The 24,315-nt window shown below is 42.0% G+C and overlaps 1 protein-coding gene across 3 annotated transcripts in view; it reads right to left on the bottom strand.

Moving 5' to 3' along the window:
• Window positions 1–24,315, bottom strand: part of RASGRF2 (Ras protein specific guanine nucleotide releasing factor 2) — a 245,682-nt gene that overhangs the window by 5,953 nt on the left and 215,414 nt on the right. For 2 of the 3 annotated variants that reach the window (XM_042942438.1, XM_042942446.1), the window contains exons 19-26: window positions 22,459–22,571; window positions 14,439–14,499; window positions 14,028–14,131; window positions 11,558–11,642; window positions 8,610–8,807; window positions 3,375–3,454; window positions 1,945–2,062; window positions 1,301–1,369 (exon numbers count right to left, since the gene is read on the bottom strand). In XM_042942438.1, coding sequence (XP_042798372.1) covers window positions 1,301–1,369; window positions 1,945–2,062; window positions 3,375–3,454; window positions 8,610–8,807; window positions 11,558–11,642; window positions 14,028–14,131; window positions 14,439–14,499; window positions 22,459–22,571 — 828 coding nt within the window. Of the gene's footprint in view, window positions 1–1,300; window positions 1,370–1,944; window positions 2,063–3,374; window positions 3,455–8,609; window positions 8,808–11,557; window positions 11,643–12,521; window positions 12,555–14,027; window positions 14,132–14,438; window positions 14,500–22,458; window positions 22,572–24,315 lie in introns of those variants that run through there. The other variant, XM_042942453.1, reaches the window with a different exon arrangement.

The following is a 24,315-nucleotide window of genomic DNA, read 5'->3' as shown; positions in this document are numbered from 1 at the left end:
AATAAGAATACTTTTATTCTGTCTCTTTTACCTGTTATAAAATATCATCTCCTCCTCTACTGGTTTTATTTTTGCTTTTTAAAATAATTTCCTTTTGTCACATAGAAGTTTTTAATTTTGATGCAGCAAGCTTAACCAATCTTGTCTTTTGCAGCTCTTACATTCAATGCTTAAGAAGGTGTTTCTAATCTACAGGTCATGAATATTTTGTCCTATATTTTATTCACATAATTTAATATTTCTTTTTACATTTAGATAATGAGCTCATCTGGATTTTGTGTGTGTGTGAATGGTAGCAGATGGAGAGCCAAAATTCCTATTCCATTTACTTGAATGGTCAATTTCTTTCTGGCACTTTCTGTAAATGCCTCCTTTATTCCATATTAGATTTTCATAGAGACAAATCTCCATCTTGACTGTATCCCACTCCACTGAATTTGTATTCCTGCACCAATATAGTCCTGTTCTATTCACTATAGTTTTAAGACATGTGTCTGTATCTGGTAGGGAAAGCTCTTTCTTATTCTTCTTATTTTTCAAAAAATCCTTGTCTGTTTTTTTTTTTTCCTAAGCTTCCTTATGGGTTTCAGGATAAGTCTGTCAAGTTCTATAAAATAATAAGGAAAAACTGGCTTTGAGTTATATGGGAATCTTCTGTACTATTTTTCTGTAAAGCTAAAATGATTCTAAAAAATAATATCTATTAAAAATGAAAAAAGGAAAGGGAAGGGAAGACCAGCTGTGGCTGGGATAGAGAAAGAAAGCGGGTCTATAAAGTGAGACGGGTCTTGAAAGATGAATAGGGGCCATGTAATGTAACACTTCTTGGACACATCTAGACCTTTTCTTTCTTTATCCTAAGAGCAATGAAAAACCTATAAAATATTTTATGCAAGGGACAAACATATTTTTACCTTGTGTTTCAGAGAGTTCTATCTGACTGTAATTTGTAGAATGGACTTTACATCCTAGAGTGAATGCAAGTAGACCAAGTAACAGATATTGGTAGCTTGGACCAGGGTGGTGGTGTAGACACATTAATGAGAAATATAAAATATACAATTGCTAGAACTTGATAAATTGGGTGTTCTTTTTGCCTGCTTTCTTTCTCTGTCTCTCTCTTTTCCTCTTTCTATCCTTCCTTCCTTCTTCTTTCTCAGAGTTGCCAAAGATTTGTCTGTTTTATTGGTCTTTCCTGTGAGTCAGCTTTTGGTATTATTGATCAACTTTACCACTGTTTCTAATTCATTAATTTCCGCTTTTCTATTTATTAATTCCCTTAACAACCACACAATATTACCTTTGACTGATGGTCTATTCGATAGCAAGTCTGCTGGAACTGGCGTATCTCTCTGATGATGTGTGATATCTAATAAAGAAACAATAACAACAAAAGCAAAGCAAAAGGATTGCATCACATTCTTCTGGGCCCAATCCACAAGCAGTCAGGCATTTTCTCCAGTGAAGTGTTGGAGCCGTGCCCTATCATTCTCTATGCCCAGGGGTTTCTTGCCCTTCAAAGAGTCACATGAAATGTAAACAGCAAGAAGATATTGCATTCACAATCAGAAGAACAGGTAGCACCGGGTGACCTCAGGTTCAGCAGGTGGTTTACCTCAGGTGGTAAACTCTGGGTGTTATTTTCCTGGGCTCCTTGCTTCTAACTTGGTGCTCAGAACCTGGTTGTCCAGCACAAAGCTTTCAGCACCTATCACTGCTCCATCTTAGAGAGTCATCCCTGGAGTTATTCCCCACCCCTTTGCCCAGAATGCAAGCTGCAACACCCCTGCTGACAATCAGCCACATCATGTATTAAACCTGATGGCCCCCAACTCTTTCACCTCAAAATGAAAATGCAAACAGTAACCTCCATGACTTAGCCTCCCTCTTCTCTATAAGCCATTGAAGTCATCAAAATAGGCTGATTATGAAATTACTACCTACCATTCTCATTTTGGAGAAATTGACAAGGCCTTCCTCAGTAAAGTTTGGTGTTCCTTCTTCAATAAATGCTAGGTCTGTCAGGTACATCCCCAGATAAGGAACAGCTGGGGGGTTACAGCTGCAAAACCAAGGAACACTGTTCTCAAGCTCATTCACAGAAATATCGAATTCCCTCCCCTGTTTAACAGGATGTAATATACTGCTTCAATCCTGAAGAATAAAGTCTTTTAATCCCATCTTCAGAAGCAGTCTCCTGATATTAAGAGTTTTAAATACATCTCACAATAGACTATAATAGAAAATTACAGCCCATACTTTACAATGTGTTTGAGACAATGGCGCGTTCAAACAACAGGATGCCTTACAGACAAATACAAAACAGGTGCTGGCAGTACTTGGAAACTAGCCGTATGAGCATGTAGGAACCCCCTGAGCCCTCACCTCCTTAGAGTGTAAACAGGAAACTTTAAAGAACTGGGTATAAAAATCAATGTGATTAGAGCTTGTAAAGCTTGCGTTCTGATTTAGTTAGTATTTCAGTGTTTTGGAAGGTATAGACTTAATTAATATCACGACCGCACACTACATAGATGCCTTGTGTTTGGTTTTTGAGGGGGGTGCACTTGGTCTTCTCAGAGTCAAGAGTGAGGCCATGGACTTTTGGACTAGAGACAACTGGGTCTGAGTCCCAGTATGACCACGTACTGAGTGATGCTGGTCAACCTCTATGAACCACAGTCTCCTCATCTGTAAAATGGAGACAATAAAACTTATCTCTTTAGTTCACTGTCAGGCTTAAATAAGACGCATGGAGCACTATGCATGGCGTCTGTCATGGAGTAAGGATCTGGTGTAGTTCTTCTACTGCTGTTGTTGTTCCTACAAGTCTTCTGCTTGCTCATGGCATCACAGGACTAACGTTTTCCAGAGCAAGTCAAGTATGTGCAGTAGATCATAAGAAAACCCAGCTGCAGGAGAACAGGTTCTATTCTCTCTCTCTCTCTCTCTCTCGGTCTGTCTCAGGAGACAGTAATGACCCGGCAATAAAAGGCCACAAATACATAACAATAATTAATAGGTCCTAGAATATTTTTGAAAAGTCACAAAAAATCATGTGCTGTGCTTAGATTAACAAATATCAAACCAAGAAACTTCTTATAGTAAAACATGTTTGATTTTAGAGTAAAAGCTGGCGATGTTTTCTTCTTGCTTGGGACAGTCTACATGCCATGAGTATATCCACAAGACACTGTATGCATAGTATTTCAAATGAAAAGAAAAATTAGGAAAATATCTAGATGATGGAAGTTATTTCCCATTTGTTTTTCTTTTCAAAGCAAAGTAGGAGGCAGGCCACTATGTGTATATTGTAAACATTATTTAAATATATTTTTGCATTATGAATAACTTAATAATTAAAGTAAACATACTTTTTAAGGGTTTCTCTGAGATTTTTAAATCTTCCTTCAGATGAAACAGTCTTCTGAAGTTTGTCCATTAGAGCTTTTGTCTAGAAAGAAACAAATAAATTAGTATGTCATGAAAATTTTCCTATGTTTTGACAAGACAGGTAGGGTTACCAAAAGATGCTCAATTCCCTTCTACAGTGGCTGGGGCTGACACCTTTGTCAGACTGTTGTCATGTGACAGACATGGGGCATTATGGTTAAATTTCATGTTAAAAAAAATAACATGTGGAGAAGAGAAAATGACTACACTGCTCATTTAGCCAAAAAGAGGAAAATCCATAGAAAAAAATTGCAATGGCACAAGAAACAGGGATTTAAAGAATTGACAAAGCACTGTTGAATTAGGGAACCTTAAAGGAGAGGTCTCATGTCAGGTGGTTTTCAGGGTGAATCTTTCTGCGTGTTAATTTCCAAATTATCAAAACACAGACTTGGTTGCTTGGCTATCTTCTACTATAAACCCCTTGTTTTGTGATCATAGTCATCAACTTGTTAGAGAAGTATAACTGATGTTTGCCAAGAAATAAAACTGTTGTCGACATCGATCTGGAGTCTCTTCCACGGACATGGGAGAATGGTAGGGTGGCCCTTGGGGGTGATGACCCACCCCTGGTAACACCCATGCCCAGGCAAGGGAGCAGGGACACTTGGAATGCCCAGGCTGGGACTCCTCAGATGACTCTGCCTCAGTCTGGGGAGGAGCTGCACGCTTCAGGAGAGCTTTCAGAATGACTCAAAGGGCTGCCTTCCTCATCCTGCTTCCTGAGGACTCTGAAAGAGGACAGCCAGCAAGGTCTGGGCAGGGGTGGAGGGATAGGAGGGGGCTGGGCTGGGCTGGGCAGGCCTCCTGCCTGGCCCAGAGCTGGCCTTGGGTGAAAGAAGCTGCAGAAATATAGTCTGTCCTATAGCCACAGACCAGATTCAGTGGGCTTCATAGTGCACATTTACCAGGCCTTCTGAATGTCGCCCAGACTGGACTCAGATCTGAAGAAGAGACAGCTACAGAGCAGACAGTATGATGAGAGCATCTGGAGCACGGCATATCTGCAACCAGGCACTACCTGTTGTGACTAGACTGAGGTCCTGGGCCCCAGAGGATAGTCCATCACCCATCCTAAAGCCCTTTTAGATGATACATATATATGTGATTGAAATGGTATTTAATCTTTTATGCCTATTTAATGCCCCTACAGGTAGTACATTCAAATTTGAAAAAAAAAAAAAAGATTTTAATATTAGTCTTATCACCCCTATTCCTTAGTCCATTATCCCTGAAGCTGCATCCTGTCAAACACATAAATATCACTTAAGTCAACTATGGGGAAGGCCTAGCGTTTCCTTCTTTTTCTCTCAAGTTTTTAAATTCCAGTTAGTTAACGTAAAGTATAATATCAGTTTCAGAGGTAGAATTCAGTGATTCATCACTTATACACAACACCCAGTGCTCATCACAAGTGCCCTCCTTAATACCCATCACCCGTTTAACCCACCCCCACCCCGCCCACCTTCTCTCCAGTAACCCTCTCGGTTTGTTTTCTGTAGTTTAGTCTGTTTTCTCTTTGCCTTTCTCTTCCCGCCCCCTCCCCATATTCATCTGTTTTGTTTCTTAAATTCCACATATGAGTGAAATCATTCAGTATTTGTCTTTCTCTGACTGACTTATTTTGCTTGGCATAATACTCTCTAGCTCCACCCATGTCTTGCAAATGGCAACATTCCATTCTTTTCTATGGCTAATATTCTATTATATACAAATATACCACATCTTCTTTTTCTATTCATCAGTTGATGGACATTTGGGCTCTTTCCATAATTTGGCTATTGTAGATAAATGCTGCCATAAACATCCGAGTGTATGTATCCCTCCGAAGCAGTATTTTTGTATCCTTTGGGTAAATACCTAGTAGGGCCACTGCTGAATCACAGGCCTAATGTTTTCTTAAAGAAGATTTAAGAATCCCTTGATACCAACTTCAGATGAAAAATAAATAGGGGAAAGTGAATGAAAGAGAAGGCAGAGGAGTGACTTACTGACCTCGAGGAAATGTGACAATGTGTGTGACAGGATAATACGCTCTTTGTGTCTAATGCCCAATGGCTGAGGCCAACATTGTCTTAGGGGGAGGCAAAAGCTAGCCACAACAAGGGCATCAGTGTCCAGCTTTTCGATTCTGATACAGCTGTCTGAAACCCATTTTAAAAACAGTATTTCAACACCCATCATAACAGAAATCTCTCAAAAAAACTAGGAAGAGAGGATAGTTTCCTCAATTTTATAAAAAGCATTTACAAAACACCTACAGCTAGCATTATCTATAATGGTGAAAAACTGAATGTTTTCCCCACAAGGATGAAGACAAGGAAAAGTATGTCTTTTCTCACCACCCTAATTCAACATAGTATTGGAAGTTTAGCCAGAGCAATAAGGCAAGAAAAGGAAATAAAAGGCATATGAATTAGAAAGAAAGAAATAAGACAGATCCTATTTACAAGTGACAATTGTCTATATAGAAAATCTGAAGGCATCTACAAAAAAGCTCCTAAGACTAATTAGTGAGTTTAGCAAGGTTGCAGATACATCACCAACATAAAAAAAAAAAAAAAAAAAAAAAAAAATCACATTTGTATATACTAACAATGAACATGTGGAAACCAAAAATAAAACCACAGTAATATTTAAAATTTCCCCACAGAAAATGAAATATTTAGGTATAAATCTAACAAAACATATACAGGACTTGCATGCTGAAAATTTCAAAATGCTGGTTTAAGAAAGCCTAAGAAATGGAGAAACATACTGTGTTTGTGGACTGGAAAATTCAACATAGTAATAAGACTCAACATTGGTTTAATGAAATTTCAATAAAAATGTCAATAAAGGGGCACTGGGTGGCACAGGTGATTAAGTGTCTGACTCTTGATTTTGGCTCAGATCACGATCTCACGGTTCATGAACTGGGCTCTGTGCAGACAGGGTGGAGCCTGCTTGGGATTCTTTCCCTCCCTCTCTCTCTGCCCCTCCCATACTTGATCTCACTCTTTCTCTCTCAAAATAAATAAACATTAAAAAATCTCAATACAGTTTTTTTAGACATAATTTTTTTTACTAAAATTTATATGGAAAGTCATAGCACCTAGTGTAGCTAAAATAATTTTGAAACGGAAGGATAAAGTGGGAGGAATAGAGAAAGAACTCTCAGATCTCAAAGGTGAGAAAAAAATCCAATTAAAAAATAAGCTGCAGACATTTCATTGAAGAGAATAAACAGATGGTAAACTAGCATATGAAAAGATGTTTAACAACATTAGCCATTAGGAAAATGCAAATTAAAACAATAATGAGATATCAAAAGGGCTAAAATAAAAAAACTGTGATAACAGCAAATGTGGGCAAGAATTTGGAGAAACTAGCTCACTCATACTTGGCCGATAGAAGTATAAAGTGGCACAGCCACTCTGGAAAAGAATTTGACAGTTTCTTATAAAACTAAACGCACAATAACCATATGATCCAGCAACTGCACTCTTAGGCATTTATCCCAGAGAAACAAAAAGTTATAGTCACACAAAACCTATACATGAATGTGCACAGCAGTTTTATTTGTAATAGCCCCAACCCGAAAACAATCCAGATGTTCTTCAAGGGGTGAATGGCTAAAACGTCCTGTATTTATACCATGAGTACCACTTAGCATTAAAAAGAAACTAAATACTGATACATGTAACACCATGAATGGATCTCACGGGAGTTTTTAAAAAGGCAATCTCAAAATGTCATATACTGTATGATTCCACTTATGTAATGTTCTTGAAATGACGAAATTTTATAGAGATGGAAAACAGATTTTTGGTCGCCAGGAGTTAGGGAGGGGCAGGGAGGAAGCGGCTATGGCTATAAAAGGGTGGCAGGGGGATCCTGGTACCAAAACTGTGTTGATCTTGACTACTGTGGTAATAAAAGGGCATAAATGTAAATGCACACAGACACAAATGAGTGTATGTAAAACTGATGGTTTGAATGAGGTGAGTGGATGTTTCCAATGCGAACCTCGTGGGTGGGATATGTTTATACTTACACAAGAGTTTACATCGGGGGGCAATTGGTGTAGGGTGTAGGGGATTTCCATTATCTTTTACAAACTGTATGTGAACCTACAATGATCTCAACATATAAAGTGTTTTTTTAAAAACAGTACTTATAGAAGCTGTGGCTTTTATTTGCAAGGTCCAGGCTTTGTTGACAGAAAAAGAATTTGCCTCTGGCACCAGTAGGATGTGGAGGAGTCTGGAAAATTCCCCCAACGCCCTTTGAGAGGCCCAAGGTAGCTGTCTGCTAATAAAGGAGTAAGCCTGCCCACCACGGATCACCAAGGGCAGGGAACCCTGTAGGAAAGGAAGGACACACCCGATTTCAGAGGACCAGCAGAGCCAGTGAGAGCTGAAGGGCAGGTGAGCTCAGCTAAGCCCTCAATCGCTGCGCCCCTTTGATGGGCAGATCAGGCAGACCATACATATACCTGACATAGGCAATTCGAGGCAGCCCGCACCCAGTGACCGGCTAGCAGAAGGCTACAATAGGTGGGTGCACACAGCCTCCCTCAAGCCCAGAGGAGCCCTTCCCAACACCCACCAACACCCAGGGAGAAAGCCAGGAGAAAGGGCATGGAAGAAACTGATTTCATTTGCACATTGAAAATATTAAATGAAAATGAACAAACTGAATCCAGTTAAAAGAAAATTAAGAGGGTTTTCTGTACATCTGAATCATTATGCCAAAACTTTACTATATAAAGGACAAACAAAAAAAAAGTGAAAATTGAGGTCCTAAGGCACTCATACCCTTGCTTTGGGGAGAAAGAATGGATCTGCAGGACATCTCTGTCACTTGGAATCAACGTACGTTCTCCAAATAATTTTGGAAACAACTCCAGTCAACTACACTGTTTGAAGTTGTCCCAAATATGTTATAATGAATGTTTTGGGTTGTATTTGCTTTTCTAAATTAACCAATTAGAAGTGCACATGAGTGGAATCAATTAAGTGGTAAGAACGCAGTAATTACCCGCACTGGCACCTTTCTTTGGCAACTGAGCTGCTCGATTCAGTTAATTATTTCCTCATTAGTAATATTTCTCTTGGCTCTTGTCTCCTGGCCTCTCCTCTCGGCAGCGGGATGTGCCACACGCTGGTGCTCACCTGCTTGGACACCTTGGCCCAGGTTTTCTTCAGCCTATAGATGGCACTTCGGTTTAAGGCCGAGGTGATCTCCAGCACGCCATTGTAGTTGTGCAGGCATCGGCAAATGTCCGCCACTGCCACCCACTTCTCTATTGCGTTGGCACGGGAGCTGATATCGGCATAATTCATTATCTGGGAGGCCACCAGGTTGCTCATCTAAGACAGTGGAAAAGCCAAGAGAGACCAGCCAAGAGTCAAAGCAATGCATTCAGGCAAAGTGCCTAATTTACCCACGGAAATGTCAGGAAAGCAGGGTGCTGAGGGACAGGGAGATCACAGTCCGTATTTAGATACCAATCTTCTGAAAAGACTGAAATGTATAGTAATAATAACAACAAGAAACTAATGGGAACCTGTTCATCCTCAGAGTGAACAGGAGGGGTTGTTTGGAATCAACATGTTGGGAGGAAAGGATCACTTTTTTAATCAGTAATTTTGATGAAGGAGTTATTTCCAGTAATTGAGGAAATGAAATAGAATAAGCTGACCCTCGAGGAATGGCAATCTTCGCTGATTACGGGTTTCACTTTTGGGGGGAGGGTGCTCTCCACATGCTCCTTCGCCCCCAACATGTGGGGACCAGGAAGCCCCAGTTATCACGGGAAAGAAAACACATTTACCCCCAATCAAATCAAATTCTAACCCAATACACTTTGAAGCCAGACACATTTAGGGAGAGGGGAAGAGACAACATTTATTCCTTTTTATCTCGCTGGACTTTTTTCCATCAGGGTTAATAGGACTTACAGTTTCAAGGCTAAGTACTGTAATTCTATTAATTGAAACCAAGAGAAAAAGAGGCAGCAGCTGAAGCAGCTCAATATTTAGAATACGGAAAGGAAAAGAACAGCTTAGGACTGATGACTAACAGAGAACATAGGATATGTAAACTTACATCCATACACTTAATCTAGTGGGTATACCCATTCTTTGACCATTCCATAGGTATATTAGATCTCACAGTGCCTCAGAATTATCATTGTATATATTCATTAAAAAAATTTTGTACTGAGCTCCTGGACAAGGCCTTCTTTTAGGTTCTCAAAACAGGACCAAATAAATGAGAATACCTGATCTCAAGGCACTGAGCCTAGCTAGGCAGCAAGGTGAAGGGAGACAGACATAAACAAGTAAATATCACATAGTGAAATGCAAAGCTAGGTCTGCATGGAGGGGTTTGAGAACGTGGAGGTAGCATGGGGCATTTGTCCAAGTACAGAGGAGGCTTCCAGAAAGAGGTCATGCCTGCACAGAGTCCTATAGGCTGACCAGGAGTTAGCCACTGCTTTCCATCAAAGGAGAAGAGCATTTGGAAAGGGACAGAAGTAGAAGGCATGGTGTAACAGAGGATCTTGCAGGCATCTGAGGAGCACAAGGAAGCCATGAGAGGCAGAGATGCCAGGTAAGCAGGGCTCCTGTAGGCCTGGTTGAGCAGCTGGGACTGTATGCTGAAGGTGAGAGGAAGCCACTGGCAGAATTTTGTTATGCAAATGGTATAATTAGATTGGTCTTCCAGAAAGGTAACTTCTGTGACACTGTATGAAGAAGGGATTTGGGGGACAAGGAGATGGCAGGGGTGATAGTGAGTTAGGAGCTCCTGAAGAAAATGATGAAAAATCAAATCAAGGTCATGGCAGTGGGAAAGAAGGGGAAAAGAAGGGTCTGGGAAATATGTAGATTTAGGGTTCACTAATATGTTGGGGAGCGAGATGGGATGGGTAGCAGAGAAGGAGTCAAAGATGACCTCTAGATTCTATGCTTGGATGAGTGAGCGTGTGGTCTTGGCCACTACCCAAGACTAAGAATAAAGCATCAGATGTAGAAGTAGGCTTGGCAGGTCTGGGAGGTACCAATGAATGATAAGTTTCATTTGCAATCTGTTGAAGGCACAAAATGAGTGGCCATCCTGGTAGACACATGAGAGTCTGGAGCCTGGGAATGAACTTCTGATTTGATTGTTCGTTATATCCCAAGTGTATGTAGGCACAGACAATACAGGCTTGTTTTCTACAGCAGGGGCTCTGCTTCTCAGACAGTAGCCTACAGGGGCCATGTGTCTTGTCCTTTAGGCACCGGGGCCACGGATGCTCATCATGAGATAACATTCACTCAGCGTATATGCAGTCTGCATGTACTCTGTGCAAAATACCATCTCGGGAATTTGTTGTTGTTTTGTATTTTGATTCTGGATGACTTATTAATTTACCTACAGGGATCCTGATAGTCTTCTTCTTCTTTTTTTTTAACATCATCATTATTCCTTTTACTGTAATCTAGTAGAACTGGAAAGGGAGCCTTCCCTTTGCCTAGATAAGCCTGAAGATACTCCCACATATGTGGTTCTGCAAAAGGACTGAGATGATTAGAACAGAACCAGTTAGGAGTTAGGAGTTGGTGGGTTTAACAGCAAGGCCATCTTACTGCTGGAGAAAAGCACAGCCGGGAGATGGACTGACAGCTGGTCAGCAGTGTGCACAGCTATAGCAACACTGTAATTATGCTCAAAGGGGTCCCTTCCAAGCCTGGAATGCATATGTGCTGAATGTTCAGTAATAATGAGGGTGATCTGTACTAACCCAACCTTACTGTCATGAGCACCCCTGGGAACCAGTGACACATATGCTGTTAGAACTAGTCAGTGTATGACCGTGAAGTAACGATGATTATGCTAAAATAATAGCAGCGACCTATGCATTATTGAGCACTTGCCAGACTTAGGTACCACCAAAAGTGAACCTCATGTCTGGAAGTTAAATGGAACTTATTACACTTGGAGCTCTTAGAGAAGATATAAGCTTTTTTTTTTTTTTTTTAACATTTCATCAGTTCTGTTTTAGAGAAGGAGTCTTAAGACCCTGACTCATCTTCCTACAACATGCCCACATTTTATTTTTATGGCTACTCACATCATTGAAGTGCTGGCTGGTTTTCATAATGTAAGGTGTTCTTTCATTTTTATCCAGCTTCATCCACCCCTGCCCAAGAAATTCTCTGTAAGTTCAAAACAGAACACAAGACCAATTTAGTTTCTTAAATGGTGGCTATGATTCTGAACAATGAGTATGATTATTATATACATTAACTTTGACATTGCCCAGCATCTAGTGCTCCTGACCGACTCAAATGAATTTTTGCTCATCTCTAGCATTTTACTCGATGTCAAAAGAAAGAGATTTTTCAATTTCCACCTTTTTCTTAGAAGAGTTTGAACTTTGTAAGGATTACGATCATTATAAAAACTTCTCTGAAAGTGGTAAACAATGGCCAACACAGAAGGAATAAAGTACTAATTCAGAAACCAAGACTATTTTCACTGGATCAGCTTTAAAAAATCTTAAGCCTTGGGGAGCCTAGGTGGCTCAGTCAAGTTAAGCATCTAACTTCAGCTCAGGTCATGATCTCACAGTTCATGACTTTGAGCCCCACAAAGCTCTCTGTGCTGACAGCTCAGAGCCTGGAGCCTGTTTCATATTCTGTCTCCCTCTCCCTCTGTTCCTCCCCACTCAAGCTCTGTCTCTCTCTCTCTCTCTCAAAAATAAATAAACATTAATAAATAAATAAATAAATAAATAATCTTAAGCCTTAGCAGAAGGTCCAAAAAAATCCATCACCACCAAAAACGTTAACCAAAAACAACATGTCTTCCTCCACTTTGCTCTGATATTCTCCAGGACAATGTCAATTCTATGGGCAGGGTTTTCCTTTGTTCTCCCCAGAGCCCAGAACGGTACACATGGTAAAGGCTGAATAAACAAACACTGTTGTTACCACTTCATGTAGTGAAGGCAGTTACAGGGGTGGGAGCTCAGCCTGGTGGAAGTTCTGTCTTCAGAATAACATCCCTGCTCCTTCACTTCACCCATGAGCAGGCCACCAGATCACAGCAAGCAAGGGACAATCAAGCTGGAGCATACAGGGATTATTTTGTATAGGCATTACAAAAAATAACCTGAAATGTAATTACTCTGACATAGTCTTAATCCAGAAATGTTGGCTGAGTCCCTGCAAAGGGTTTTTTGTTCCTTCATGTTCCTGCAAGGCTGTTGGACATAAAGGTGTGCCAGTTCCACAGACAAAAATAATTGGTAGATGTTCCCATCAGCAGGGTGGGGACAGAGAGGAGAAGAGAGGAAGGGTCCCAGGAAGAGACCACCCATGGGTGTTCAGCCTTTCTCTTTCTCTTCCTCCACAGAGGTCATGTTCATCTCCCCACCAAATCCCCACTGCACTAGAGAGGAGTCAGGAGGTGGGGTGGGGGGGAGAGGCACTGTGGTTTCTAACTCAAGTCTTCACTCCAGTAGTCACTGGGTTCATTTGTAGAGCCAACAGGCCACATTCCTTCCCTCCATCCCCTGCCCCGCTTGTTCATGGGTAGAGAGAGGGGGAGGGGAAGAAGATAAAACGCATAAAAGAAAAGTCTGCAGGGGCATCTCCTGGCCTCGCCCCTTATGCCTCTCTGACACAGCTGCAGCTCTGACCACCCATCGCCCTACCTGACTCTCCATCATCACGATGTCCTCTTTTCTACATACAACATGGGTCACCGTTCATATCTCATGCCCAGCCCCTGCTTTACCGGCAATTTAGCTATTTCACAGAGGACATGTGCCAACAGTTGTCATTTGTCCGGACAAAGGCCTTGTTTGTGGAGCTACGGATTGTTACAGCTTGAAGGGGTCTAAAGGCCCTCTTCATCCGCTACATGGGAAGATTAAAGGGCAGCAGTGATACTGATGCTCGTTACTTGGCAGCTCATGCAGCACGTCTACGCTCCACATGCACCCCGTGCAAAGCTGTCTCGGGAATCTACGCTGCTACAGCGTCTCAAAGCTCAGCAATACTTGTTGGCTCGTGGAAGTGGGTGAATAGTTGTAGCAAAATGTATAGCTTCACCCAACATCGGTGCTTCTCAACGTATTGTCTTAGATCATGCAATATTGTCTGGGATTCCCACTGAAAATGCAGTTTCCTGGGCCTCAAACCTCCTAGAATCACAAATCTCAGAAGGAGGTATCTAGGAATGTACATTTTTAACAAGCTTCCCAAATGATTTTAGACACCATGAAGTTTGAGAACCACTGTTACAGCCAAATTGAGGTTTCTATAATGCGAGGATGTGAGAATACGAAGAAATTCACATTCCACGGGAACTACAGAACATAGAGAAACACAAGAGTGAACATCTTGATAGTCCTCAGTGTTGCCAAATCAGTATTTCTAGAATAAACTGTGACCAAAAGGCATTCAAGTGGGACCAAACCATTGTAAGATTAAGACTCACACCTCTGTGCACACACATCTGCCTTAGGAATAATGGCGACTCTAAGCCCACAAGTCCTGCCTGAGGGGGCCTGCAGCCGTGAGGGCCACACTCACTCGTAGGGAATGCTTCTGAAAATGATGTGGTCCAGGAGGGTGATCTGCTCAGCCAGCTCCATGGCTGACAAGGTCTCAAAGCACTCAGCCTTCGGACAGTCTGTCTGCAAGAGAGGAAGGTGGGAATGAAACACACTGAGAGCGAGGTGCCCAGCAGCTCAAGGCAGCTGCTCAAGAACAAAGGTCATCACAGATTGGGGCTACAAAGAAAATGGCAAAAAGCTCAGAAACATTAGCCAACATTAATATCATGGACCAACAGCTAAACCCCAAGTCGAATTTAGTTCATCTCACAGTGCTTCATTGGTAGAACTACGGTTGAGCATCCAGGTATCAGTTATGGGCAAGTTGTTTGCCTCTGAGAAGCAGTCTGAAAATAATCATGCTGAATAAGACCATGGCTGGACTTACCAGTTGAATTATATCCTCTAATTTTAGGTGGATGTCATCTTGATCATCTTGTGAAAGGGCCCTAAAAAATGAAATCAAAGTATCATCCATGGAAAGAAACATGCCAGGAACAAAATGACAACATGCACTTGGTTCTCCCTGGGTGGGAAGCTGAGGGGTTTGGGTCCATGAGGCTGTGCTGCCAGCTGGAGCCTGCAGAGACATAAGCTGGAGACAGGAAGTCAAGGAAACAGAAAAACACACACGTTAGAGGCACAGGAAGATCATAGAGAGAGCTGGCTTATATCGAGGAGCCAACTTGTTACACACAAGGTTGTAAATAAAACATCCATAATCAGGGCGCCTGGGTGGCTCAGTCGGTTGAGCGTCCGACTTCGGCTCAGGTCACGATCTCACGGTCTGTGAGTTCGAGCCCCGCGTCGGGCTCTGTGCTGACAGCTCAGAGCCTGGAGCCTGTTTCAGATTCTGTGTCTCCCTCTCTCTCTGACCCTCCCCGTTCATGCTCTGTCCCTCTCTCTGTCTCAAAAATAAAAAAAAAAAAAATGTTAAAAAAAAATCCATAATCAAGGTGAACCCGAGCGTGAGCTGGTGTGCTCTGCACTACCGAGAGGATCCAGACTGTGAGTTCAAGTATCCTGCGATCCCATCAGTCAGAGATTCCAACGGGCCTGAGTGACTCATCCACACTCCTCTAGCTCCCACCCTGGCCCTTCCGTGCTGATGCTGAGGCAGAAGAGGCAGAGGACCCCCTCCCCGTGCACATGTAGACAGAAGCTCAGAGAAATTCCTGGTTGGCAAGAATTTGAACAGTGCAAAGCAGAAGCCTACAGGTAAACTCTTTTCCCTTGATTCCCAGATGGACTTTCCCCAGATGCATTTGGTGCTATATCCCCACACACAGAGTTATTCAGCTCTCAGTATTTTTTTTCAGTGATGAATGACTGAATAAATACATAAGTTAATGAATCCTGAAGTGGGTGCGGGTTTCAGAGTGGGAGTGACATTTCATGTCCAACAGAAGTTCAGAGTCCAGGAGAATTATACTGATTACATAACTTACCATCTGGGCCAAGCATTTTAAGCCTTCCAAAATGAAGACACAATCACATATTAAAAATACTGAAATATTTAAACAGTCCCAAACCATGTAGCCTGTCTGCTGTAGGAAGGTAGTTTTAAAAGAAATAATGGGGGCACCTCAGTAGCTCAGTTGCTTAAGCGTCTGACTCTTGATCTTGGCTCAGGTCATGATCTCAAGTTTCATGACTTCGAGCTCCATGTCAGGCTCTGTGCTGACCGTGTGGAGCCTGCTTGAGATTATCCCTCTCCCTCTCTGCCCCTCCCCTGCTTGCACATGCTTGCACTCTCTTTCGCTCTCTCTGTCTCTCAAAATAAATAAATAAACTTAAAAACTAAAATAAATAATGATGTGATGTTCTGTTGTGTTCCGAATTGATGAAAACAGAACTACAACCCTCAAAAATACAAAAGCAACAGAGATAGGGTACCATATACACGCTACATGCCAGCCGTGCGTTAACCATCTGACAAACACTCTCTCTTGTGTCATATGAGATCCCTTTGAGGTAAGCATTATGACGTCCATTTTGCAGATAAGGAAACCAAAGCTCAAGGGAACTGACTAACTTGACCAGGGTTTGGTCAGCTGTGCTGTCCTGTTGCTCTTGCTTATCTTAGGCAGACTTATAAAGACACCTCTTCCAAGGCTCCAGCGTAGAACACACATCCAGAAATGTCCACTCTCTTTCCTCTCTTTTCCTCTTACAAAAGCTCTTGGCTGTTTAGCAGAGGAGCAAAGGACTGTTTACCAAGGAGAAGATTCCTTCTAGATTCTAGGAGTGGTGGTCCTCTTCTTAGCAATGAGCCATATCATTTGCAATCAAAAAGAAATATTCATAATACGATAAAAGGCAGATTGAGGTGAGGAAAAAATAAGCAAACACAAGTCTTTCTCCAAAGATTATTAGATCCTACCTAAGGATTACACACACGGGATAAAAGTGACTATTTCCTAAAGCTTATGTCATTCTTTCCAGGGTAGTCTGGGTTCCTGGAGAGAGATCGGTGGCCACATAACTATGTGTACCCATGGAAAAGATATTTTTTAATGAGGCTGGGTAATATTCTTTCCTTGGAAAGAAGTGGTCAAGAAAGTAGTTAGCGTCTATCAAATGTTCCTTTCCTCAGTGATCTCATGTTAATGTTCCAAGATACATCTGGTCTGGTTAAATTATCTAACATTTTCTCCTCTCACAAGTGCCTATTGATGCTGCTCGGGGCTTTGTGAGGTTTGTGGGTCACCTTTTCATGACCTGAACCCATTCCAGCTGACTACCTATGAAGCCAGTCTTTGTTTCTTTTCCTTTCATGACATGTTAGTTGTCTACCAAAAACTCTCTGCCACATAGATTCAGAACAGCAAGTCCATACAATGTCACAGGGGGAGCAGTATTTAGAAATAGAAAAGTGTCGAGCCGAGGGTTTTATTCACAAAGAAGACAACAAACTATGTATGCCAATTAAGTTTCTTCCTCATAAAGTAATCCCTGTGAGACCGTGTGGGGCAGAGATGGTTCATCATTGGAAGCGTCCAGTTTACTGTATAAAGGTAATATATGTTTAAATACATTTCATGTTTACATCTCACTGTTACACAGCTTGATTGCATATAAATATCTCATGTCTGGGCTACCTCTAACTACAGTGCGATATGTCTTTATCTCTCGCAACCACAACTTGTATCCACTGGGAGGTATGTTCACATATTTTCCCTTAGATGTGAAAACTCTGGTCCAGCTCCAATACTGGATGGATTTGCTTCTAGTCTCCTGACAGCTTCAGCGCTTTGATGCCCACTCCAGGATACTGGGTTTCTCTCACATCTCCCAGTCAGCATGATCTGTTTAATATTTGTGCGTTTATAATAACAATACCAGATAAATTTTATTTATCTAATTTTATTGTTTTACTTAAAAAAGTTTTTAAACATTTTATTTATTTTTGGTGAGACAGAGCGTGATTAGGGGAGGGGCAGAGAGACAGGGAGACACAGAATCCAAAGTAAGCTCCAGACTGCAAGCTGTCACCATACAGCTCGACGCAGGGCTTGAACCCACAAACTGTGAGATCACGACCTGAGCCGAAGTCGGATGCTCCAGATAAAAAATTTTAAAGGAAATGGGATTATTCAAGTTCTATGACTGGAAAAGTGCTCCTTCAACAGTAGAAATCAGATAGTCTTAAAAACTGAGCTAAGAGCAACTGCCCTCTGTCCTCAGACTGGTCCACACTCTCTGGGCTGCCTGCTGTGACTAAGACTGGCTGGCTTGTGCTCCTGGCATGACCTGCCTGCCCCAGTCTCTGCTCCTCCTCACTTTGTGAGGTTTAATCACTTGTTGCTTCCCTTCTGGGACCTACCAGACCACCTCTTCCTTCCTTTGCTTTCTTAGACATGGCTTTACTTCCCTCTAGGCTCTCTTGAGCCCATTGCTACCCTTGCTCTGGCATATCTTAGAAATGCATGGAAACTTTCAGTACTGAAATCTCATGGCTTGGTTGGAAATAATTCCGTTTGTTTCCAAATTAAGAAATGAATTAACAGGAACATCTCTGTAATTTTCAGGGTTACTAAATAATCCTTCTGATTTCTGTTTCTTTCTCATATACTCTATGATGGCTTCTTTCACAAAGAGATTTCATGAATGATGGCATCCCATCAGGGATGGTTATATCTAGGTGTTACTTCCTACTTCACCCTCTAATCATTTTGACATGATTGTAAAAATATAAATATAAGGGCGCCTGGGTGGCTCAGTCGGTTAAGCGTCCAACTCTTGATTTTGGCCCAGGTCATGATCTCACAGTTTCTTGACTTCGAGCTCCATGTCAGGCTCTGTGCTGACCATGTGGAGCCTGCTTGAGATTCTCCCTCTCTCTCTGCCCCTCCCCGGCTCGCACTCTTCTCAAAAATAAATTAAAAAGAAGAAATAAAACTATAAATATATAAGTATCATACATATAAACATAAGTATCTGATTCGGTAAGTTATCAGAAACTCTAACAAATGAATGTATCATTTATTCCTCTTATAATCACAATCTTGTGTGCTGGGGCAGGGACCCTTAAGCTTAGTGCCGGTGGAATGACTTACTTGACAGGGGAACTTCAATCAATGATCAGTAGTTTTCTGGCACCACCTAGCTTCCTAGGAAGGTGTCTCAGAGAACCAGCTGACCCAACTGGAACTTGGGGTCTGGTTGTCTGCTCAGTTAATGGGCTAGTGATCCCAATGGTATCCATCTGCTTTAGTTGATATGCTCAGGGCTAAACAAAGGCTTTTTGTTTCACTTGGCCTCATGGGAATAAAGATGGTCAAAGGAAGAAGAATGGATGGCATAATATCTATTCTCTGCTTGGCTCTGTGAGTACATGTGGAACGGTGACAAATTGTGGTACCAGGAACTAAAGGAGCTATTTTCACAAAAGCCTGAGACTCTAGGTTGAGTGAGGCATGCTCTGGGGCCCATGTGGCTCAGGAATGGGGCAGGTGGCATCTTTGCCAGCTTTTTGATAGGGAAATGGTGGCTTCAGAAGACGGTCAGGCAGCATGCTAGACAGAGACAGTGATGGCACTGATAAGGTCTCTCCCTCAAATGGTCTTGGGTCAGTGAACTTGAATAAAGATGCTGAGGCAGAGGGGAGTCTGGGTGGCTCAGTAGGTTGAGTGTCCAACTCTTGATTTTGGCTCAGGTCATGCTTTCATGGTTTGTGTGTTCGAGCCCCAGATTGGGCTCTGTGCCAAAAGAACGAAGCCTGCTTGAGATTTCCTCCCTCTCTCTCTCTCTCAAAATAAAATAAACATTTAAAATTTTTTTAAAAAGATGCTGAGGCACAAAAATGGGTTTGTTCCTGAGCACACATTTCTTGGGGCTTTTGGAATATTTGGGGAAGACTCTGCAAGGGATCAGAATTGTGGGTGGGCAGCTGGGGCCATCCCATCATCAGAACTGCCTTTTTGCTTTGCTTTTTACTTCTTTTTTTCTTCTCGTTTACAAAATAGCAAGTGGGTTATAACTATGGTTTTTTGGGAACAACTATATTGAGATATAATTCCCATATCAAATGATTCATCTACTTGGAGTGTACATTTGAATGATTTTTGTATTACATTCACATCATTGTGCAATATGAAATTGGGTTTCAATGTTATTATAATCTCTTTTGTATAGATAAAATGATGAAGCCCAAGGAAAGTCAAGTTTGACTAAGACCTAGCCAGCTCCTACTTGGGCCATATTTCCTTCATGGAAGTAACTATTTTTCCTAAGAGCTACGGTCGGTGCTAATAATAATAGTAATAATAATAATAATAATAAGTGCAGCAGTAATACAAGTGCTATGTTTCAGGCATTGTGTTAACCTCTTTAAACATATGATACCATGTAATCTTTATAACCATTCAATTGTAGGTACTATTGGCCTCATTTTATAATTGAGGGAACTGAGGTTTAGACTGGTTAAGAAACTGGACAGCTTTAAGTGGCTGAACCAAGACTATACCCATGAACCCTGTGAAAATAAGAATCAGACTCTGCTCCGTGTCATGCTCCCAGGCTGTACCATCTACTAACATTTCTATTTCTTATTGATTTCACACCTCTAATTCTCAGGCCATTTATTTAACAAAAAGAATTTGCATATCTTAAGCCTGATGAATAATAAAGACTTGGGATGGTAAACAGGATTCATCTTAAATGCCAACTCCAATTAATGGCGTGCTGGTCAGTGGAGTTCTAAGCTCACCCCTTGGTGCAGGCAGAAAGCCCTCAGGATTGATTAGTAATGTCTGGTGTGGATGTTGTGAGAGAATGGGCAACATGGGTTTGCACATTCACCAATCCTGTCTGAACACCTCATTTCCCTGCCAGCTGTCCAGTCAAATGTCCCTGGGGCACAAACTTCCAGAAAGTGGTTTCAAAATGTTAGTGTTTTAAATACAAAGAGCGTAATAACCTGTGTACATAAAGAAGAAAGGAATAGTAATCATTCACAGATATAACCACACATTCACTGAAACCAGGCTTTATCTGAAAATGTATTTACAATTTAAATCTGAAAATAAACATAGTAACAGAGCCCCTAAGCTTCTTTAGGTGTTTTCATAGCATGGAAAAAGTGAAGAGGGCCTTTAACAGATTCCTAGAGTTGCTCTGATAAAGTACCACAAACTGGGCATATTAAAACAATAGAAATTCATTGCCTTAGAGTTCTGCAGGCCAGAAGCCCAAGACCAATGTGTCGGCAGAGCCACGTTCCCTCTGAATCCTGTAGAGGAATCCTCTCTTGCCTCTTTCTAGACTTCTTCTTTTTTTTAATGTTTACTTACCGTTTTTGAGAGAGAGAGAGAGAGAGAGAGAGAGAGAGACAGAGAGAGAGAGCGCGCACAAGGGGGGAGAGGCAGCAAGAGAGGGGGCCAGAGGAGATGAAGTAGGCTTTGCGCTGACAGCCCGGAGCTGACACAGGGCTCAAACTCATGAATGGTGAGATCATGACCTGAGCCAAAGTCAGATGCTCAAACGACTGAGCCACCCAGGCACCCGCCTCGTTCTAACTTTTAGTGGTTTGCCAGTAATCGGCATTTCTGGCCTTGCAGCTGCCTGCCTCACTCTCACCTTTGCATCATCTTCACACGGCATTCTCTCTGTGTCTTGCTCTGTCTTCACATGGTCATCTTCTTATGAGGACACCAGTCACATTGGATTAGGGGCCCACCCTATTCCAGTAGGACTTCCTCTTAATTAATTACATCTGCATTGGCCCTATTTCCAAATCACATTTTGTGGTACTCAGGGTTAGAACTTCAACATACCTGCTGTAGAGCAGACACATTCCACCCACAAGAGCCCCTAGACCAAAGGAGTGTCTGGTGACGGGATCTTGAGCTAATGGTAGTAAGAATGACTTATGAGCCAATTGCTAAAAGGCTGCAGACCAAAATCTGGCATTGCTGCGTTAGAGAGGGACTTCCAAAAACATAGTAGACTGAACTAACATGGACTCCTCTCAGAAAGCTGGATAACAAGGAAACAATATATTCAAGGTTAGAAGAAAGAAAGGCCTCTTTCCAGAGACTGTAAATGAAGACAGAACTAGAAGTCAAAATGATAAAGGGGTACTAGGCTCTAGCAGATAGATGCTGGGCTTCCCACCCCCAAGCAGGGACAGACGATATAGCCATGAGTCAGGAAAGCTATAACCGAAATGTCTGCACGAAACCCCTGATGGCTGTCCTCCTGCTATAGAGCGTACTAGAAAAGAATTCCACCCACCAGTTCAAGAAGCTGTAAGAAAGTCTGTGACCTCTTTGGAGGCTGGGTGTAATGACAGACACAAACAGTCTCTTGTGGGAAACCCAAAGTTCAAGCTTTTATCACGCAGACGTCCGAAGTTATACAACCTGTATGATGTGGGAATCCCAACCTGAGAAGAAGTCAGTAAAGCTGGTCTAGGACTTGCGACACGAGCTGAAGAAAATACACAACTACTATCTGGTGGCACATCCACAAGCCAGGAGCACAAGACTCTCACCGAAATGCCACCACCAGCTCATCAACATGAGCTTACAGCAAACAACTAGAACCGACGGCAGGAAAACATCATCTCTCTGCAATGCCTGCTGGAGTCACAGGAGAGGATCCTCAAGGCATCCTCTTCTCCGCTTTTGGTCCTGCAGCAAACCACGCTCTGCCCACACAAACAGGAGCAGCTGCACTCCTGGGCCCCACACAAGTCACGTCGCCCAGTCCCAGTGTTCCTGAGGCAGCGTGCGCCAATCTGCCCCCAGAAAAGAGACGATACGTAGTACCTTGCCAGTGACAGCAGAACCCCTGCTGCCCCCAGGAGTCTCAGATACATCTTTCTGATTCGATAGGATCTTATTTTCTGGAACACAGCACAAACCAACCAACGTAATCAGGAGGCACCTGAAAACTGCACTCACCTCAGAATATTCGCCGTGGCTTTCCTTTCTTGGGGAAGAAGGTCTGGGTCTCGCAAAACTTCTTCTAGCAAATTTAGGACATTCATTTTTAGTTCGTTGTTGAGCTCAAAATCCTATAAAATAAAATGGATCTTTTAAAAGTTTAGTTGTGGATGTTTTAGCTCCAGGACACATGGCACCATTTCTCATGATAAATTCTCTTGAAGTGATATATAGGAAATTAAAAAGTATGGACCCTAGGACTGCTCTCCCCACCAGAGATCCTGAGTTAATTGGTTTGGGATGGGGTCCTATTGTTAGTATTTCTGACAGGCTCCCCAGGGGCTGGAAATTCCTCAAAGAGATAGGTGCTTCCCTTAGCCTGGACCACACAGCACCTCCTCCCCATGTTTACATCTATTCACCTTCCATGTCTAGGAGGTGATATACTTTCTCCCAGGAGCCTTCCTTTGCCAATCTAGTGGGGCAAAGGGCTTTGTTTCGATGCTCTCAAGGTTCCCCCTAGCATTACCTACTGCACTGTACAGGCCGAAATAATCATCTGTTTTCCCACTGGACTGTGTGTAAGATCGGTAACTGGGGCAGAGCAATGGCTCACAAAAAAAAAAAAAAAAAAAAAAAAAAAAAAAAGATTGGTTGCAAGAATAAAATCTGTCATTTGGGCAGTGACTTGAATTAAGAACTTCAGTACAGATGTGCCAAGGGTTAAATAAAGGACACTCACAAACCAATGGGGCTGCACCAAACAAACCCAGGAGTGAAACTGAAGGGAGCCCACTGGGCAAAAGGTAGAACACGTGAGCATCAGAATGAATAATGATAGTGATAAATAATAAACAACTGAATCACAACAACCAGTGATGCTCACAGAGACCTAAGTAGGTAAATACATAGAGAGGGTGGAAGAGGAACTTTTCTTCAGAGTAGAATTCCAATTAGCAAGTGCAAAGAAACAAAAGAGCTTTATAAAAATCACCATTTTGTCCAAAGCAGTAATAATGGATCAGGCAGCTGAATGGATGCTGAAATTAACTGGGAAAGAGAATTAATAATGTCCAAGTACCCACATACCCCTGCCAGAAATGATTTATTACGAAGAGAGACAGACAAAGTGATCAGAATTACCATCACTAGTAATGGAACAAACCAACATCATGTACCTACTAATGTAATGCTCTGTGAAAATCATCAGTTATTATTTTTTCCAAAGATGCAGAATCTCACGTGGGCATTGTGAGGCACACTGTGCTCTTCAAAAATGTTAACGTAATATGAAAGACAAATAAGAACTGGAACTGTTTTACTTTAAAGGACACCAAACGGACCATGGCTACATGCAGCATATAACCCTGGGATCGAGGGGGAAATGCTCTAAAGGGCATCACTGGGACAACTGGCAAAAGTCAAGTCAGGACTTTGTCCTGGTTGAGAACATCATCAATGTTAGATTGCCCTAAATTTGATCAGTTCACTGAGGCTAAGAGCAGGCTCCTGTTTTGCAAAGACAGGGAGGAAGGAGGGAGGGAGAGAGACAGACAGAGAGAGAGAGAGAACACAAATGTGGTAAACATGTTAACTATTATTAGTGACTGTAGATGTGTATTAGTGTTTGTTTTATCCTGGCATTTTTCTCTCGATTTGAAAATTTTCAAGGTAAAGAGTTAAAGAAAGAAGTAATAAGGTAAAGATGTGTTTCTTGCCCTTTTTAATTTTTTTAATGTTTATTTTTGAGAGAGGGAGAGCATGAGCACGGGAGGCGCAGAGAGAGAGGGAGGCAGAGGATCCAAAGCAGCCTCTGTGCTGACAGCAGACAGCCTGAAACGGGGCTCGAACCCACAAACTATGAAATCATGACCT

This window comes from Panthera leo, chromosome A1 (genome assembly GCF_018350215.1).
Source record: "Panthera leo isolate Ple1 chromosome A1, P.leo_Ple1_pat1.1, whole genome shotgun sequence".
In the NCBI taxonomy this organism is placed as follows: Eukaryota; Metazoa; Chordata; class Mammalia; order Carnivora; family Felidae; genus Panthera; species Panthera leo.
The sequence above is the reverse complement of the archived record's forward strand: the minus strand, read 5'-3'. Positions and strand labels throughout refer to the sequence as shown.